The 19831-nt window shown below is 44.5% G+C and overlaps 1 protein-coding gene across 2 annotated transcripts in view; it reads right to left on the bottom strand.

The window, feature by feature from the left end:
* CCNI (cyclin I) overlaps positions 1 to 15505 on the bottom strand; it is a 70311-nt gene extending 54806 nt beyond the window's left edge. Inside the window, exon 1 of one of the 2 annotated variants that reach the window (XM_069743218.1) lies at positions 15157 to 15505. Coding sequence is in view for 1 of the 2 variants with exons in the window: in XM_069743219.1 (XP_069599320.1) it covers positions 15157 to 15210 (54 nt within the window). In the remaining variant the exon portion in view is untranslated. The remainder of the gene's footprint in view (positions 1 to 15156) is intronic. The other variant, XM_069743219.1, reaches the window with a different exon arrangement.
* Positions 15506 to 19831: the final 4326 nt, after the last annotated feature.

Here is a 19831-nt window from a genome sequence, read left to right as displayed (position 1 = left end):
AGGCAGCAGCGGTGTCAGTGCAGGCTGTAGGCTTTCCTGAAGAGATGAGTTTTCAGGTTCCGTCTGAAAGATCCGACTGTGGTTGATAGTCGGACGTGTTGGGGCAGAGAGTTCCAGAGGATGGGGGATATTCGGGAGAAGTCTTGGACTTCTTGGGTTAGAGGATTTATATGCATATTCTACTTATGATTCATGATTATGAGGAATTTTACTACCAGTTCAGATGTTCAAGATAACTGTATTCTTAAACACCAGCATAGCTCCTAAAGGGTTAGTATTTCCAAAAGTATTTATTACCTTTCCAGGGGTATTCTGGTCACAAGTATTTATCACCTTTCTAGTGCATCACTGTGAGATTCCAATTTCTGAGATCCCACGTGATCAGCCAGAATGTCGCAACAAATATGTACCAAAAATGTAATAAAAAGCATGGAGGTTGGACACCTATAAATCTGATTTTAATAGCCTATCCTAGATCTGATCATGAGTATCGGAACACTTTAAAAATGTTAAGAAACTACACGTAATTGGTATTGAGTAGTGATGAGCAGACCCGTAGATGTACGGGTCCATTGGGTTTGGACAAACTTTAAAAAAAGTTTAGTTCAGGTACCTGAACGGTAACTGAACTGGAACCCGGACCCCATTCAAACATCCGGTGTTTCCCAAGCTGTCGCCTGTGTGACAGCGTGAGAAACACCGACTCTGATCGGAGGTAACCTTACATATTACCATTGGTCACAGAGCTGCAGATCCCATGCTATCACACAAATGACAGTGTGTGAGCCAGCAGCTGTGACTAGCTGTGAAAAGCTTACCGGTCAGGTGTCTGCTGAGGAACAAAACAAAATCCTCTAAACTGCATGCTCGCAAACGCCAGAAGCCTGACAAACAAGATGGAAGAACTAGAAGCAGAAATATCTACAGGTAACTTTGACATAGTGGGAATAACCGAGACATGGTTAGATGAAAGCTATGACTGGGCAGTTAACTTACAGGGTTACAGTCTGTTTAGAAAGGATCGTAAAAATCGGAGAGGAGGAGGGGTTTGTCTCTATGTAAAGTCTTGTCTAAAGTCCACTTTAAGGGAGGATATTAGCGAAGGAAATGAGGATGTCGAGTCCATATGGGTCGAAATTCATGGAGGGAAAAATGGTAGCAAAATTCTCATTGGGGTCTGTTACAAACCCCCAAATATAACAGAAACCATGGAAAGTCTACTTCTAAAGCAGATAGATGAAGCTGCAACCCATAATGAGGTCCTGGTTATGGGGGACTTTAACTACCCGGATATTAACTGGGAAACAGAAACCTGTGAAACCCATAAAGGCAACAGGTTTCTGCTAATAACCAAGAAAAATTATCTTTCACAATTGGTGCAGAATCCAACCAGAGGAGCAGCACTTTTAGACCTAATACTATCTAATAGACCTGACAGAATAACAAATCTGCAGGTGGTCGGGCATCTAGGAAATAGCGACCACAATATTGTACAGTTTCACCTGTCTTTCACTAGGGGGACTTGTCAGGGAGTCACAAAAACACTGAACTTTAGGAAGGCAAAGTTTGACCAGCTTAGAGATGCCCTTAATCTGGTAGACTGGGACAATATCCTCAGAAATAAGAATACAGATAATAAATGGGAAATGTTTAAGAACATCCTAAATAGGCAGTGTGAGCGGTTTATACCTTGTGGGAATAAAAGGACTAGAAATAGGAAAAACCCAATGTGGCTAAACAAAGAAGTAAGACAGGCAATTAACAGTAAAAAGAAAGCATTTGCACTACTAAAGCAGGATGGCACCATTGAAGCTCTAAAAAACTATAGGGAGAAAAATACTTTATCTAAAAAACTAATTAAAGCTGCCAAAAAGGAAACAGAGAAGCACATTGCTAAGGAGAGTAAAACTAATCCCAAATTGTTCTTCAACTATATCAATAGTAAAAGAATAAAAACTGAAAATGTAGGCCCCTTAAAAAATAGTGAGGAAAGAATGGTTGTAGATGACGAGGAAAAAGCTAACATATTAAACACCTTCTTCTCCACGGTATTCACGGTGGAAAATGAAATGCTAGGTGAAATCCCAAGAAACAATGAAAACCCTATATTAAGGGTCACCAATCTAACCCAAGAAGAGGTGCGAAACCAGCTAAATAAGATTAAAATAGATAAATCTCCGGGTCCGGATGGCATACACCCACGAGTACTAAGAGAACTAAGTAATGTAATAGATAAACCATTATTTCTTATTTTTAGGGACTCTATAGCGACAGGGTCTGTTCCGCAGGATTGGCGCATAGCAAATGTGGTGCCAATATTCAAAAAGGGCTCTAAAAGTGAACCTGGAAATTATAGGCCAGTAAGTCTAACCTCTATTGTTGGTAAAATATTTGAAGGGTTTCTGAGGGATGTTATTCTGGATTATCTCAATGAGAATAACTGTGTAACTCCATATCAGCATGGGTTTATGAGAAATCGCTCCTGTCAAACCAATCTAATCAGTTTTTATGAAGAGGTAAGCTATAGGCTGGACCACGGTGAGTCATTGGACGTGGTATATCTCGATTTTTCCAAAGCGTTTGATACCGTGCCGCACAAGAGGTTGGTACACAAAATGAGAATGCTTGGTCTGGGGGAAAATGTGTGTAAATGGGTTAGTAACTGGCTTAGTGATAGAAAGCAGAGGGTGGTTATAAATGGTATAGTCTCTAACTGGGTCGCTGTGACCAGTGGGGTACCGCAGGGGTCAGTATTGGGACCTGTTCTCTTCAACATATTCATTAATGATCTGGTAGAAGGTTTACACAGTAAAATATCGATATTTGCAGATGATACAAAACTATGTAAAGCAGTTAATACAAGAGAAGATAGTATTCTGCTACAGATGGATCTGGATAAGTTGGAAACTTGGGCTGAAAGGTGGCAGATGAGGTTTAACAATGATAAATGTAAGGTTATACACATGGGAAGAAGGAATCAATGTCACCATTACACACTGAATGGGAAACCACTGGGTAAATCTGACAGGGAGAAGGACTTGGGGATCCTAGTTAATGATAAACTTACCTGGAGCAGCCAGTGCCAGGCAGCAGCTGCCAAGGCAAACAGGATCATGGGGTGCATTAAAAGAGGTCTGGATACACATGATGAGAGCATTATACTGCCTCTGTACAAATCCCTAGTTAGACCGCACATGGAGTACTGTGTCCAGTTTTGGGCACCGGTGCTCAGGAAGGATATAATGGAACTAGAGAGAGTACAAAGGAGGGCAACAAAATTAATAAAGGGGATGGGAGAACTACAATACCCAGATAGATTAGCGAAATTAGGATTATTTAGTCTAGAAAAAAGACGACTGAGGGGCGATCTAATAACCATGTATAAGTATATAAGGGGACAATACAAATATCTCGCTGAGGATCTGTTTATACCAAGGAAGGTGACGGGCACAAGGGGGCATTCTTTGCGTCTGGAGGAGAGAAGGTTTTTCCACCAACATAGAAGAGGATTCTTTACTGTTAGGGCAGTGAGAATCTGGAATTGCTTGCCTGAGGAGGTGGTGATGGCGAACTCAGTCGAGGGGTTCAAGAGAGGCCTGGATGTCTTCCTGGAGCAGAACAATATTGTATCATACAATTAGGTTCTGTAGAAGGACGTAGATCTGGGGATTTATTATGATGGAATATAGGCTGAACTGGATGGACAAATGTCTTTTTTCGGCCTTACTAACTATGTTACTATGTTACTATTCTCATAAGCATACGTCTGGTCTCGCTGATAGCAGTGAGAGCAAGCGACGCTGATCAGAGTATTCACCAGAGGCTTCTGTCCAGAGTAAGAAATATATCAGTGAGATAATTAGTGCAATGCGTGTGTATTTTACTGTACATGTATTTAGCTGATAAATACTGTAAATAAATGAAAAAAAAATGATGTGGTTTTCCCCTCTATTCTTGATAACCAGTGAAGGTAAAACTGACACCTGCAGCCTTCAGCTTTATCTTGGCTGGTTACTAAAAATATAGGGGTCCCAATACTGTTTTTTTTTAATTATTTAAATAGTTTTTTTTTTTTTAAAAACACGGAGTGGTGTCCCTTAATTTTTGATAACCGGATAAGCAGACAGCCAGAGCTGGTACTCTGAGACTGGGAAGGGGGCCATAGATATTGGTCCTTCCCAGCCTAAAAATAGCAGCCTGCAGTACCCCCTTGAAAAGGCGCATCCATTAGAGGGTTTACTTATGGGAGAGTCTGAGCCTCCTCATTACTAACCCCTGGGCTTGGTGTCAGCTGATATAAAACAGCTGACATCAACCCCAATACTATTTCCCCACTTGTCAACACTCCACAGAAAGTGGGAAGAGCCACAATTGTATATGTCTTTTCTGGGGTGTCTGTGGGCTGCTATTTTTAGTCTGGGAAGGGTCAATATCCATGGCATCTTACTAACACTGCTGCTGGGAATATTCAGGTTTTCTTAGAATATAATGTTTAATGCAACCATATATGTATTACACTTTAGTAAGTTTAGTATCTTCTACTTATAAGGAAGCACTAACCTAACAAAACAAACATGAATCATATTGTGGCTTGTGTACTTCCACTTTTGCAAACTTTTCCTACAAATTCCTGTTGCTGTCTACAAAAAGAAAGTATGGTTCTCATAACGTTCACAAAAACTGGTGTAGTGCAACGTTCACCGACTTGGCGGAGTTTGTGTCTCTGGTGCAGAGGCAACTCCCATCAGCGCTCTCTAAGGCCTCATTCAGCACTCCGTTTTTGTTCTTGTACGCAAGTGAAATGGCACAAGCGTCATTAAGGTTTAATGTCCAAGTGTCAACAGTATTTGGTCAGGGTGTTAGCTTTCCCCCATCAGTGATTTTCATGTATGAATAAAGTAATAAATTATAAATCTTCTCATATATATTGCCAAGATAATCACGGACAGCACACTGATGTAATCCGTATGCGGCAGGGCTGTGGAGTCGGAGTAGTGGACTAGTGGAGTTGGTGTCCATTTTGGTGGAGTCGAAGTCAGAGTCTGTATAAAATGGACAGACTCTTAAAATATCTAATAAATTGGGTACATTAGTACAATGCAGTATGTGCTGTAAATATTTTCATAATAATTTGGGAAGGTTATAAAATGTCCTATAAATGTCTGTTCGGTTCCTGATCTAAGGATCTCGGCTTTTAGCTGAGATGAATCTGTGCTGCACTTTATGCACATGTTCAGTAGTAACCAGTGCGGTGGAGTTGAAGTTGTGGATCGGAGTAGTAGTCGGATGTCAGGGAAATTGAGGAACTGGAGTCAGAGCCGGAGGTTTGGTTTCCAGACACCACAGCCGTGTTCCGTGATATTCACGGACCCATAGAATATTATTTCAACTTTTCATCCATGATGCCAGTAAAAACAGACAAGTCTCTGTGATTTTTGTAGAGAAGCACGGTTCAGTTCTGTAAAAACATTCTTTGGACAGACGAGACAAAGATGAATCTGTACCAGAATGATGGGAAGAAGTAAGTATGGAGAAGGCTTGGATGTCTCCTGGTGTACTAGCCTGTCTCCTGGTATCTGCTCCATGCTATGGAAACTGTCCTGACAGACACTGCTACCCTTCTTGCCACAGCTCGCATTGATGTGCCATCCTGGTTGAGCTGCACTACCTCAGCAACTTCTGTGGGTTGAAGACGTCACCTCATACTACTGTACAGTATCTCTAGGGGTGAGAGCAATGACAAAATGCAAAAGTGAAATAAAAACAACAGCCAAAAAGGATAAAACCAGAGAAACGTTCTGGGGTCACCACCTGCAGAACCACTCCTTTATAGGGGTTGTCTTGCAAATTGCCTCTCATTTCCACCTGTTGTCTGTTCAATTTCCACAACAGCAGGAGAAATGAATTCACAATCGTTGTTGCTTCATAACTGGATTTCACAGAAGTGTGATTGCTTTGGAGTTACATTATGTTGTTTAAGGGTTCCCTTTAGTTTTTTAGGCAGTTTATACATATACAGTGAGTAATGAAAGTATTCAGACCCCTTTAAATTTTCCACTCTTTGTTTCATTGCAGCCATTTGGAAATTCAAAAAAGTTCTTTTTTTCTTATTAATGTACACTCTGCACCCCATCTTGACTGAAAAAAATGTATTAAAAGAAACTAAAATATGACATGGTCATAAGTATTCAGACCCTTTGCTCAGGATTGAGTAGAAGCACCATTTTGAGCTAGTACAGCTATGAGTCTTCTTGGGAATGATGCAACAAGTTTTTTACACCTGGATTTGGGGATCCTCCACCATTCTTCCTTGCAGATCCTCTCCAGTTCCGACAGATTGGATGGTGAACGTTGGCGGACAGCCATTTTCAGGTCTCTCCAGAGATGCTTAATTGGGTTTAGGTCAGGGCTCTGGCTGGGCCAGTCAAGAATGGTCACAGTGTTGTTCTGAAGCCACTACTTTGTTATTTTAGCTGTGCTGTGTGTCTTGTTAGAAGGTGAACCTTCGGCCAAGTCTGAGGTCCAGAGCACTATGGAAGAGGTTTTCATCAAGGATATCTCTGTACTTGGCAACATTCATGTTTTCTTCAATTGCAACCAGTCGTCCTGTCCCTGCAGCTGAAAACACCCCAATAGCATGATGCTGCCACCACCATGTTTCACTGTTAGGATTGTAGTCGGCAGGTGATAAGTAGTGCCTGGTTTTCTCCACACATACTGCTTAGAATTATCACCAAAAAGGTCTATCTTCATCTCATCAAACCAGAGAATCTTATTTCTCATAGTCTAGGAGTCCTTTATGTGTTTTTTAACAAACTCTATGCGGGCCTTCATATGTCTTGCACTGAGGAGAGGCCACTCTGCCATAATCGCCTGACTGGTGTAGGGCTGCAGTGATAGTTGACTTTGTGGAAGTTTAGCCCATCTGCCTACTGCATCTCTGGAGCTCAGCCACATTGATCCTGGGGTTCTTCTTTACCTCTCTCACCAAGGCTCTTTTCCAACGATTGCTCAGTTTGGCTGGACGGCCAGGCTATTTTGCAGATGGTGCTATGTTTGCATCAAGAATTTGCTGAAATTTCATTGACTTAATTATTCCCTCTACCCGTGAAATGTTCCCCGTGCCATTGGCTGCAACACAACCCCATAGCATGATTGAACCACCTCCATGATGTTATTTTCCTGAAATTCTGTGCCCTTTCTTCTCCACTCATACTGTTGATAATTGTTGCCAAAAAGTTATATTTTAACCTCATCGATCTGCAGAACCTGTTTCAAAATGCATCAAGCTTGTTTCTTTTGCATACTTCGGATGCTGAATTTTATGGTGAGGACGCAGGAGAGGATCTCTTCTGATGACTCTTCCATGAAGGTAGTCTCTGAACAGTAGAACAATGTACCACAAGTCCAGAGTCTGCTAAATCTTTCTGAAGGTCTTTTGCAGTCAAGCGGGGTTCTAATTTGCCTATGTCGCAATTCTACGAGCAGCTCTCACTGAACTGAAGTTTCCTACTAACTGCCATTTCTTAATTACATTTCGAAGGAAAGGACAACTTGAACACACTTTGCTGTCTTCTTATAGCCTTCTCCTGCGTTTGTGGGCCTCCATCATTTTCAGCATGTTAGGCAACTGCTTAGAAGAGCCCATGGCTGCTGTTTTTTGGCACAAGATTAGAGGAGGCTGAGTTTTTATAAAGCTGGGAAATTTGCCTGGCCTTTCCTAACTATAAAAGTGAAAAAAACAAAAAAACAAGCAGAGATGGTTACCTGTCTAACTGGGCCTCAATACAAATGCACTAACAGGGTGCAGCGGACCTAAGTAAAGTGGCAACTGCACAGGTGCAATAATACCAAATGAGACAGCCAGCCTTCAATCAGGGATTGGCCGTGTGGCACACCAATGCAAAAAAATACACTGTGTGTGGCAATGTTCACACAAGGAATGCATCTGGTTCTCAGCCTATTAATGAACGCCTATGGCGGGCTGCCCAAGGCTAACTATAATGCATCCTGTGTGAACAGAGGCCACAGTTTACAGAACCATTTCGGCTCAACTGCACCCCGAAAAAAATATAATGTGCAAAAAACATATCTATATATGTAAGGTATTAGTTGATATTCGCCCAAGAAGGGTGAACACAGATTGGACATGGCATGACAATGCCCACCCGTCTCAATCATGATGAGCTGTGTCATACCTTACTCCAGAAATGTTACTTCAGTCCCGGCCTGCTGTAAGGGTATGTGCACACGTCAGGATTGCATCAGGATTTTGTCAGGATTTTTCATCAGGATTTGTAGCCAAAACCAGGAGTGGGTGATAAATACAGAAGTGGTGCATATGTTTCTATTATACTTTTCCTCTAATTGTTCCACTCCTGGTTTTGGCTACAAATCCTGATGAAAAATCCTGATGCAATCCTGACGTGTGCACATACCCTTAGACTTCTGGGGAGAAGCACACCACTTGTAAGATGCACCGACTTCATTAAATGGCTTGTGATTCTTAAAGTATCAGGTATCTCTAACCCCACTATGCCCTTGTACAACGCCAGTCTTAATGAATCAGAGCCTCAGTGTTAACAGAGGGGACACCCACGTGGGCAAAATGCGGCCTTCTGAAGTTGCTATTCAACTCCTAGTCAGGGACAGCAAAGGGGCTGGAAAGTGTCATGTGCTCCATACAATTTGGAGGCCCCCACCCGGCAGACTGATTTTACCAATATCTGCATCCTCAGGAGACAGATACTGGTGAATATATTGCTCACACTGCATCCATACAAGGCTGTAATAAATGGTGTTAACCTCCAATGGGAGTTTCTGATGGCTGTAACTGAATGGACATACCGTACTATGGCACAAATGGTCTGTAGGCTTACAATCCACAACAACATTGTGCAGTTTGATATTTACACCAATAGAGTCCTATGGAAATATCTGGCATAGACCATGTGGGCTTTTGCATCTTAGGATATGTTTACATTGTGTCTGAAGGGTCTATTTGCTGTATGCACCAGAAAAACTATAGGCAAATACATAAAATATAGATCCACAATCGCCCAATGCAAGCCAAAGGATTTACCCTATTCTCTTTTGTCAGGCTGGTATAAGCCCGTGTATCTTTTTATTTGCTGTATGTACTAGTTCAGTTGGGTGCACTATTCTACACATAGGCATTCCATGCAAAAAATATATATATATCAACTGCACAGTAAACTTTTATTTTAACATAGGAGCCTAAGGCTAAACTCCGAGACTAGCAGCGCTTTGGAGGCACCGTATGTTTCCTGTGTACAAAGCGCTGCCTTCTATTAAACACAGGTAAATCCTCTGATCACTGAACCGTGCGGATTTACTGCAGCCGATACATTCTATTGCTGTAATTTCTGTTGCGGAGGCTAGCAGTCTCCGCAAAAGAAACTGACATGCCGCAGTCTGGAAAGACGCGCCACATGTCAGTGTCCATGGGTGATCCGCAGGCGACTATGGATGCACAGTGGACATGGGATTTCTAGAAATCCCATCCCTATGCTGTCACAGCTGGCCGCTGTGGATTTGACACTGCATAAGTACTCAGCGTCAACCCCACAGCAATTACTGACCGTGGACATGTAACCTAATGGCCGCTCTCTGCTCTCACTGCAGAGCTGTGTGTGATTATACCTGACACATCTGCAGGTACCTCTCACAGGCAGCCAGTGTTGTAAGGCTAGGTTCACATTGCGTTAGTGGCAGTACGCTAACGGAATCCGTTACACAGCGCCACTAACGCAATGTAACGGGTCCGTTAGCGCTGCCATTGACAGCAATGTAACTAAAGCATCGCTAACGTATGCCATTTTTGGCATGCGCTAGCGATGTCCTGTTAGTTTCAGACGGACCTCGAACGCTGCCCGTTCCTCGCTAGCGCAGATCGGGCATCTGCGCTAGTGGGATCGCCAAACGCAATCCCTTTTGGGACATTGTGTTAGCGCAGTCCGTAAGCGTATGCGCTAAACGGATTGCCCTAACGCAATGTGAACCTAGCCTTATACTGTTGCAATATAGCAGCACTGTGAGAGCTGCAGCTGCTAATGTGTTTGTTATGAGATAAAGTTCAGTTCTACTGTATTGTGATACATACATTTCTCATACTTATTTAAATCATGTGCATAGTGCAACTAATCTTAGATCACTGACCCTAGTGTTATATTCACCAGCCGCTGTCTTCAGCTGTTCCCGACACTGCACTGGTCCAGCCCCGCCATCTTGTGATCGCAACTTCTGACTGATGAGAAGTCCGAGATATCAGTCACAAGCTCTCAATGTAAGTCTCTGAGAGCGCCATTCTAGCTTCATTCTGGCTTTCATAGACTTATATGGAGTTGTGACTTCCAGATCGCCCAGCTAAGACTCGAGCAACGCCGATAAAAGATGTAGACAGTGCCTGACGAGTATAATGCTGGGGGAAGGGAACTTCGATTAGTCACACCACTCAGCTCATTTACATATAAGGCAAATCTGCATTTCCCTGGAATAAAACATCAGATCGCATATATCAAGGTATCATTGTATTCAACTTCCTGTGACCAACATGCCCATATAGACGCCTTAGGATGGACGATCTACTGACAGATTCCCTGTAAAGATGCAAATGAAGAGATGTAGCACGAGATATCAGGGCAACTGGTGGAAGGTGGACATGACCATGAAGTTATGGAGAATGTGGTTACTGTGTGACTCCTATAAACTAGTTCATTTTCATGGTCAGCCTGCATTAAGTATTTTGTGATGGATACTTTAAAATTACATATGAACGTCTACAAGAAATAAAATCTCCATGTCTAATGTGTCAAAAAATAGATGCAACAATGTCTCAAAGGTCCATTCTAATGATAAACAGAAAGTACAGTGCAGAACATTGGAATGAGGTCACTGACCTGCACTGCCTAACATTACTAGGTCACCGATCCTCCACTGCACTGCCTAACATTACTAGGTCACCGATCCTCCACTGCACTGCCTAACATTACTAGGTCACAGATCCTCCACTGCACTGCCTAACATTACTAGGTCACCGATCCTCCACTGCACTGCCTGACATTACTAGGTCACCGATCCTCCACTGCACTGCCTGACATTACTAGGTCACTGATCCTCCACTGCACTGCCTGACATTACTAGGTCACCGATCCTCCACTGCACTGCCTGACATTACTAGGTCACCGATCCTCCACTGCACAGCCTGACATTACTAAGTCACCGATCCTCCACTGCACTGCCTGACATTACTAGGTCACCGTTCCTCCACTGCACTGCCTGACATTACTAGGTCACCGATCCTCCACTGCACTGCCTGACATTACTACGTCACCGTTCCTCCACTGCATTGCCTGACATTACTAGGTCACCGATCCTCTACTGCACTGCCTTACATTACTAGGTCACCGATCCTCCACTGCACTGCCTGACATTGCTAGGTCACCGATCCTCCACTGCACTGCCTGACATTGCTAGGTCACCGATCCTCCACTGCACTGCCTGACATTACTAGGTCACCGATCCTCCACTGCGCTGCCTGGCATTAGGATGAAGTCACTGATCCTTATACTGCCTGACATTATCAGGTCATTGATCCTCCACTGCACTGCCTGACATTACTAGGTCACCAATCCTCTACTGCACTGCCTTACATTACTAGGTCACCGATCCTCCACTGCACTGCCTTACATTACTAGGTCACCGATCCTCCACTGCACTGCCTGACATTGCTAGGTCACCGATCCTCCACTGCACTGCCTGACATTACTAGGTCACCGATCCTCCACTGCGCTGCCTGGCATTAGGATGAAGTCACTGATCCTTATACTGCCTGACATTATCAGGTCATTGATCCTCCACTGCACTGCCAGACATTAGGTCACTGATCCTCCACTGCACTGCCTGACATTAGGTCACTGATCCTCCACTGCACTGCCTGACATTAGGTCACTGATCCTCCACTGCACTGCATGACATTAGGTCACTGATCCTCCACTGCACTGCCTGACATTAGGTCACCGATCCTCCACTGCACTGCCTGACATTAGGATGAAGTCACTGATCCTATACTGCCTGACATTATCAGGTCACTGATCCTCCACTGCACTGCATGACATTAGGTCACTGATCCTCCACTGCACTGCCTGACATTAGGTCACCGATCCTCCACTGCACTGCCTGACATTAGGATGAAGTTACTGATCCTATACTGCCTGACATTATCAGGTCACTGATCCTCCACTGCACTGCATGACATTAGGTCACCGATCCTCCACTGCACTGCCTTACATTAGGATGAAGTCACTGATCCTCCACTGCACTGCCTGACATTAGGTCACGCATCCTCCACTGCACTGCCTGACATTAGGATGAAGTCACTGATCCTCCACTGCACTGCCTGACATTATTAGGTCACCGATCCTCCACTGCACTGCCTGACATTAGGATGAAGTCACTGATCCTCCACTGCAGTGCCTGACATTATTAGGTGTCCGATCCTCCACTGCACTGCCTGACATTAGGATGAAGTCACTGATCCTCCACTGCACTGCCTGACATTATTAGGTCACCGATCCTCCACTGCACTGCCTGGCATTAGGATGAAGTCACTGATCCTATACTGCCTGACATTATCAGGTCATTGATCCTCCACTGCACTGCCTGACATTAGGTTGAAGTCACTAATCCTTCACTGCACTGCCTGACATTAGGTCACCGATCCTTCACTGCACTGCCTGACATTAGGATGAAGTCACTGATCCTATACTGCCTGACATTATCAGGTCACTGATCCTCCACTGCACTGCATGACATTAGGTCACCGATCCTCCACTGCACTGCCTTACATTAGGATGAAGTCACTGATCCTCCACTGCACTGCATGACATTAGGTCACGCATCCTCCACTGCACTGCATGACGTTAGGTCACTGATCCTCCACTGCACTGTCTGACATTAGGTCACCGATCTTCCACTGCACTGCCTGACATTAGGATGAAGTCACTGATCCTCCACTGCACTGCCTGACATTATTAGGTCACCGATCCTCCACTGCACTGCCTGACATTAGGATGAAGTCACTGATCCTCCACTGCACTGCCTGACATTATTAGGTCACCGATCCTCCACTGCACTGCCTGGCATTAGGATGAAGTCACTGATCCTATACTGCCTGACATTATCAGGTCATTGATCCTCCACTGCACTGCCTGACATTAGGTTGAAGTCACTAATCCTTCACTGCACTGCCTGACATTAGGTCACCGATCCTTCACTGCACTGCCTGACATTAGGATGAAGTCACTGATCCTATACTGCCTGACATTATCAGGTCACTGATCCTCCACTGCACTGCCTGACATTAGGTTGAAGTCACTAATCCTTCACTGCACTGCCTGACATTAGGTCACCGATCCTTCACTGCACTGCCTGACATTAGGATGAAGTCATTGATCCTATACTGCCTGACATTATCAGGTCACTGATCCTCCACTGCACTGCATGACATTAGGTCACCGATCCTCCACTGCACTGCCTTACATTAGGATGAAGTCACTGATCCTCCACTGCACTGCCTGACATTAGGTCACGCATCCTCCACTGCACTGCATGACGTTAGGTCACTGATCCTCCACTGCACTGTCTGACATTAGGTCACCGATCTTCCACTGCACTGCCTGACATTAGGATGAAGTCACTGATCCTCCACTGCACTGCCTGACATTATTAGGTCACCGATCCTCCACTGCACTGCCTGACATTAGGATGAAGTCACTGATCCTCCACTGCACTGCCTGACATTATTAGGTCACCGATCCTCCACTGCACTGCCTGGCATTAGGATGAAGTCACTGATCCTATACTGCCTGACATTATCAGGTCATTGATCCTCCACTGCACTGCCTGACATTAGGTTGAAGTCACTAATCCTTCACTGCACTGCCTGACATTAGGTCACCGATCCTTCACTGCACTGCCTGACATTAGGTCACCGATCCTCCACTGCACTGCCTGACATTAGGTCACCGATCCTCCACTGCACTGCCTGACATTAGGTCACCGATCCTCCACTGCACTGCCTGACATTAGGTCACCGATCCTTCACTGCACTGCCTGACATTAGGTCACCGATCCTTCACTGCACTGCCTGACATTAGGTCACCGATCCTCCACTGCACTGCCTGACATTAGGTTGAAGTCACTAATCCTTCACTGCACTGCCTGGAATTATGAGGTCACTGACCTGCACTGCCTGACATCAGAATGGGATTACTGAACCTTCACTGGTTCATTACTGCCTGACATCAAGATGATGTCACTGACCCTTCACTGCAATGCCTGACATTATGATGATGTTACGGATTCTCTCCTGCTGATAATATAAAATAAGCTCAGGCATCAGGATGCCACTAACCTCAGGAGCTTGCAACCCATTCTATAACACATGTGAATAATGTATAAAATCAGTAAATACCAATCAAAGGCCAATCTATACAGTGCCAATCATATGCCAATCATATTCTAATTTAAACAGTGCCAATCATGTGCCAATTTATACAGTTCCAATTGTGCTAATCTATACTGTGCCAATCATATGCCAATCTATACAGTGCCAAATATATGCCAATCTATACAGTGCCAATCATGTGCCAATCTATATAGTGCCAATCATGTGACAATCTATACAGTGCCAATCATATGCCAATCTATAGAGTGCCAATCTTGTGACACTCTATACAGTGCCAATCATATAACAATCTATACAGTGCCAATCATGTGCCAGTCTATATAGTGCCAATCATGTGCTAATCTATACAGTACCAATCATATGACAATCTATACAGTGCCAATCTATACAGTGCCAATCATCTGCCAATCTATACAGCACCAATCATGTGCCAATCTATAAAGTGCCAATATATAGTGCCAATCATGTGCCAACCTATACAGTGCCAATCATGTGCCAACCTATACAGTGCCAATCATGTGCCAATCTATACAGTGTCAATCTAGTGCCAATCATGACAATCTATACAGTGCCAATCATGTGCCAAGAGAACACAGTATACAGTTACATCCCATATATGACAATGGAAATGACAGACTGACACCTCCATTGTGGTTGTCAGAGCTCACCTCCCCTGCAAAGCTGTAGGTTTCACTGTTGCATTTGGATATCATCCGGTCCATTAAAAAATGAAATTAAAAAACAATATTTTTCTTTATAAAATAATGTCCTCCATGTATTTATATGAGGGGGTGTCCTCCTGGCTTCTGGAAGCTGGGGGGGCTCATGATTACTGCCTCTCCGGATGACGTTATCTTGTCCTCCTTCTTAAGGGGGGAGAGGAAGTGGATGGGGTGTAAAATCAGAAGAATGAGGGGAAAAAAGAGAGAAAGAGGAAGGGAGGACTACTTTACTTCCTAAGGGGGTGGGGAGGGAAAGAAGGACCGGGCTGTGGAGGAAGGATACATCTGCTGCTGTGAGGCCGCTGGGAGGGGGAGGGGCTTGTTCGTATAAACATGAATATGGGCGGAGATCGCTCCGGCCAGGAATGCGGAGGTATACAGCGGCTGGAATAGTGATACGGCCAGATACTATGTGCTCTGTACAATGTGGAAAACACCAAGGCATCGACATGACACGTGTGAGGTGGTCTCCGGACTCAAGGGGCTTCTTGCCCACTGCAGAAAAATAACATATAAGAATGTTAAGCAATGGAGGTTTGGGAGTTTGTCAAGCTGAGGCATGAACCCCGCCCACTATTTAAGACACGCCCATAGTGCTGCCATAAAAGTGGCGTCCAGCATGATATCATGGTGATTGGTGACAGTCTGTGATAAATGCGCATGTGCAGAGAAGGGCTGGTGCTGGCAGAATTTGCCCCTGGCTTATTTCTTTAGTACAGGAGACACTTTGCCCCACATGGGTAGGCCGCCCGTCCCTGGAGTGCAGCGCTGTGAGCAACCTAATAAACTGGTCCCAGCGGAAGGGTTCACATGGTGGAACGCGGACACTGATGCACGTCTGTGAGGAAAATCCACACAAAACTTAGTGTTTCCCCAAAAAGAAATTTCACGTTGCATTTTGAATGCAGCAAAAGTACACCGCGTCAAAAACACACCGGAAGCTCACCATGGGACCGTAACCTTAGAAGCGGGAAAAGTGGGTGATGAACTGTGCATTTTGGTGCGTTTTTTTTCTAAATTCTGCACGGTGGCTCAGTGGTTAGCACTGGGGTCCTGGGTTCAAATCCCACCTTGGACAACATCTGCATGGAGTTTGTGTGTTCTCCCCGTGTTTGCGCGGGTTCCCTCTGGGTTCTCTGGTTTCCTCCCACATTCCAAAGACATACTGATAGGGATTCTAGATTGTGAGCCCCATCGGGACAGCGATGATGAGATTTGTGGAAATAACGGTACCATATAAGCAAGTAAAATAAACACTTCTGTGGGGACCGTAAAAAACATCTTTCTGCTGCTAAAAAGGAGTAACTCATCAAAAAATGCTACAAAAATTCAATATGTACTATTATTAAATATTCCAATAATATTTACTATTACATATTTTGGTACGGACTTCTGCAGCAATATTGCACCACTGTTTTTCCATGTCGGAACATGGCCTGAGAATCTGAGACTTTGACAAATGACAAATTTTCTTGCCATTGAACCAGTGACATTTACATATCTATTGTTATCACCAACATAAATGGTTATGGGCGTGATGGGCGCCCAAGACTCATTGATTCCGATGGTGAGTGGAGGCTAGACTCTGCAGATAGATGGGAAAGGGATGAATAAGCAGCAGTCATAAGCAGCAATACGCTGGAGCAAGGCACACAAAATTCCTTTAGAGTTGCACACCTGTTAATAAACTTGGGTATGTTTGCCTGTCCGTGCACCAGAAAATGAAACGTAGGCTTGTACTATGATAGACTTGGCCAATGAATATGGTGGCAGGTTCAAACTATGCCATTCAGACATCTCCGGTGGGGAAAGCCTCTGTGAATGCATGGGTGACCTGTTCATTGCACAGATAGTGAGACGTTTACCGTGAAATGACGCTAAGGTCAGCAGCCGCCATAGCGAGAATAGAGAAATCTTTCAAATCATTTTACTGCAAAGCCAGATAATGCCGACTTTTGGATTTTTCTGTTACGATTTTCACACCTGGTATTGGCTTAAAAAAATTTTTTTTTACCAGAAATAGCTTGAATATCTACAGCATGTTCCTGTGCAAGAATTGTGTATATGCTCCTTTACTTATATGTTGGACATCACTTATATACTAAACAATGCCCAACTCACACATAGGGTACATGCTGCATACATGCCATCATACGGAGAGAGGATAACTTGCTGTTTTGTTTTTTTTTAAAAGGGGGGTTGCATGGGATGGTGGAAAATAATGAATTTAATTTCATCCAAGTTATTTTTTTTTAAAGGTAAGAAAATTAGGAGTTGACACGGATTTCACTTAATTAGCCCCTTTACTGTAAAGACTGTAAGGCTCATATCCTAATAATATGACATCATTTAGTATAGTGGAAAAAGAAAACATTTAAAGAGGGTTTTGTCACTAGACACTGTTTTGGCATATTGTAGGATATGCCTCAATGCCTAAATAGCATGGGGTTTTAACTATTACTTGATTGTTTCTCCATCTCCTGTAGATATAAATGAAGAATGAGCCTGCATGTGTGGCCAGCTTACTGACAGGTAAGAAGGACTGGTCACCTCTCTTCTTAAATGATACCTGTCATGTAAAAAATAAAAGCTATTAACGTGCATATATGGGGTTAATCTTCAGGTAATAGCCTTCTGACGCCATGTAGGTGCCACAATGTAAGCCCGGTTACATGAGGAAATTAACTTTATTCCTCCTGGCAGCCTCTGGCTTTGTCATAGAGGTGCGGCGTTAGTCACTGCTCAGTATATAGTGAGCAGTGGCTGTATGGCTACGTTCACATTGGCGTTCCGCCAATGTGCGTCGCTGTTGCGCCGGCGACGCGCCGGCGACGCAGCGGCGACGCAGCGGCGACGCGCCCCTATGTTTAACATAGGGGACGCGTGCGTCGTTTTGGTGGCGTTTTTCGCCACGTGCGTCGTTTCCGACGCTAGCGTCGGACGCAAGAAAACGCTACATTGTAGCATTTTCTGTGCGTCCGATTTTCGTCAAAAACGACGCACGCGTCGCAAAACGCGCGCGTTTTTGCGCGCATTTGCGCGCGTTTTTACGTGCGTCGCGCGTTGCGTCGCCGACGCAGGGCGGCGCAACGCTAGTGTGAACCTAGCCTAAGTCCACAAAGACTGACTGACAGCTGTTTAGCACTGATCTACTGCAGAGTGGGCTGTTAGTGAGTTCCGGGGTGCGGTTATAGCCGCTGCTGACTATGTACTAGCTGTGACTGAAGCCATGCCTCTATGACTGAAAGCCGGAGGCTGCCGGCAGTTGGGCTTTCAGTGGGGCAACTGCATGGCATCTGAACACAGACAATCTCCATATCTGCAGGTTAAGAGCATTTTTTTCACATAACTGGTTCCCTGTAAAATACTACAAATGCCATCAGAGTGAAAACTAGTTTAATGATATTGTTAGTATCTGTTTATTGTGCATTTCAGTCAGCATCCACTTCTGTAAAGTAAAGGATTGGTAAAAAAGGAAAATTCCAGGCTAAACGATCTTCTCGGATTTATATACACATGTTTGGAAGTTACCCTAATAGAAATGTATGAAGACTTATGGGGATTCCAATGGAAAGTTCTGACAAAATTCCCCATTTCAAAGTCAAATCTCCCAACCGCTCACAAGATCTGTATGAAAATAATAGAATCATTACTTTCCAACTTCTGCTTCAGTGCTGCCACTCCCCAGTACTGATAGTTGACATGGCTGCAGTAGTGACTTCCCATCTAAGGTCGGGATCACACATGCGAGAAATACGTCCGAGTCTCGCATGGTAATACCCGGCATTGCCACCGTCATTCACATCCACATAGCAATACATTCAGCTGCAACGCTCCGCTCCTGAGTGGCGGCGGCAATGCCGGGTATTACCATGCGAGACTCGGACGTATTTCTCGCATGTGTGATCCCGGCCTATAGCACATGATTGCTGCAGCCAATCACTGGCTCAAAGTAGGCAAAAGACTGCTCAGTCCCACGGAACAGATGGGATAAACTAGAACAGAGACTGGAAGGCCGGTGTCATACTTGCGAGTGCAATGCGAGAAACTCGCAGGAGTCTCTTACATCGATACCCGACACTCGGGACCGTAGTGTGCTGCCGCATGTATTTCTATGTAGCTGAACGTTTCGGTCCCAGTGCCGGCGGCAGTGCCCGGTATTGATGCGAGAGACTCGTGCGAGTTTCTCACATTGCACTCGCAAGTATGAAACCGGCCTAAGGGCTTGTTTTCACTTGCGAGGAACACGTCCGTGTCTCGCATGTGGAAACGAAGCTCTGGCGCCGGCACCCCAGAGCGGAGCGTGCGGCCGCATAGCAACACATGCAGCCGCGAGACACGGACGTGTTCCTCGCAAGTGAAAACAAGCCCTTAGGCAGATCCTCGCATCTTACCTCACATATGATCTTTTGGGTGAATGGGCAACTCACTCACTGTAATAGCTGCAGAGGGGAGACCAGCCCCATATAAATGCCTATGGGTTTAGAATGGGGTGTCATAAAAGCTCTTTTATGTTTAATATGTAGGTGTCCCAATACTTTTGACAATAAAGTGTATCTGTAGTATGGTGCCATACAGAAATGCATTATGGCAATACATGGAACTTCTACGACTCCCTAGT

This window comes from Ranitomeya imitator, chromosome 1 (genome assembly GCF_032444005.1).
Source record: "Ranitomeya imitator isolate aRanImi1 chromosome 1, aRanImi1.pri, whole genome shotgun sequence".
NCBI lineage: Eukaryota > Metazoa > Chordata > Amphibia > Anura > Dendrobatidae > Ranitomeya > Ranitomeya imitator.
This window is presented reverse-complemented; position numbering and strand designations above follow the sequence as displayed.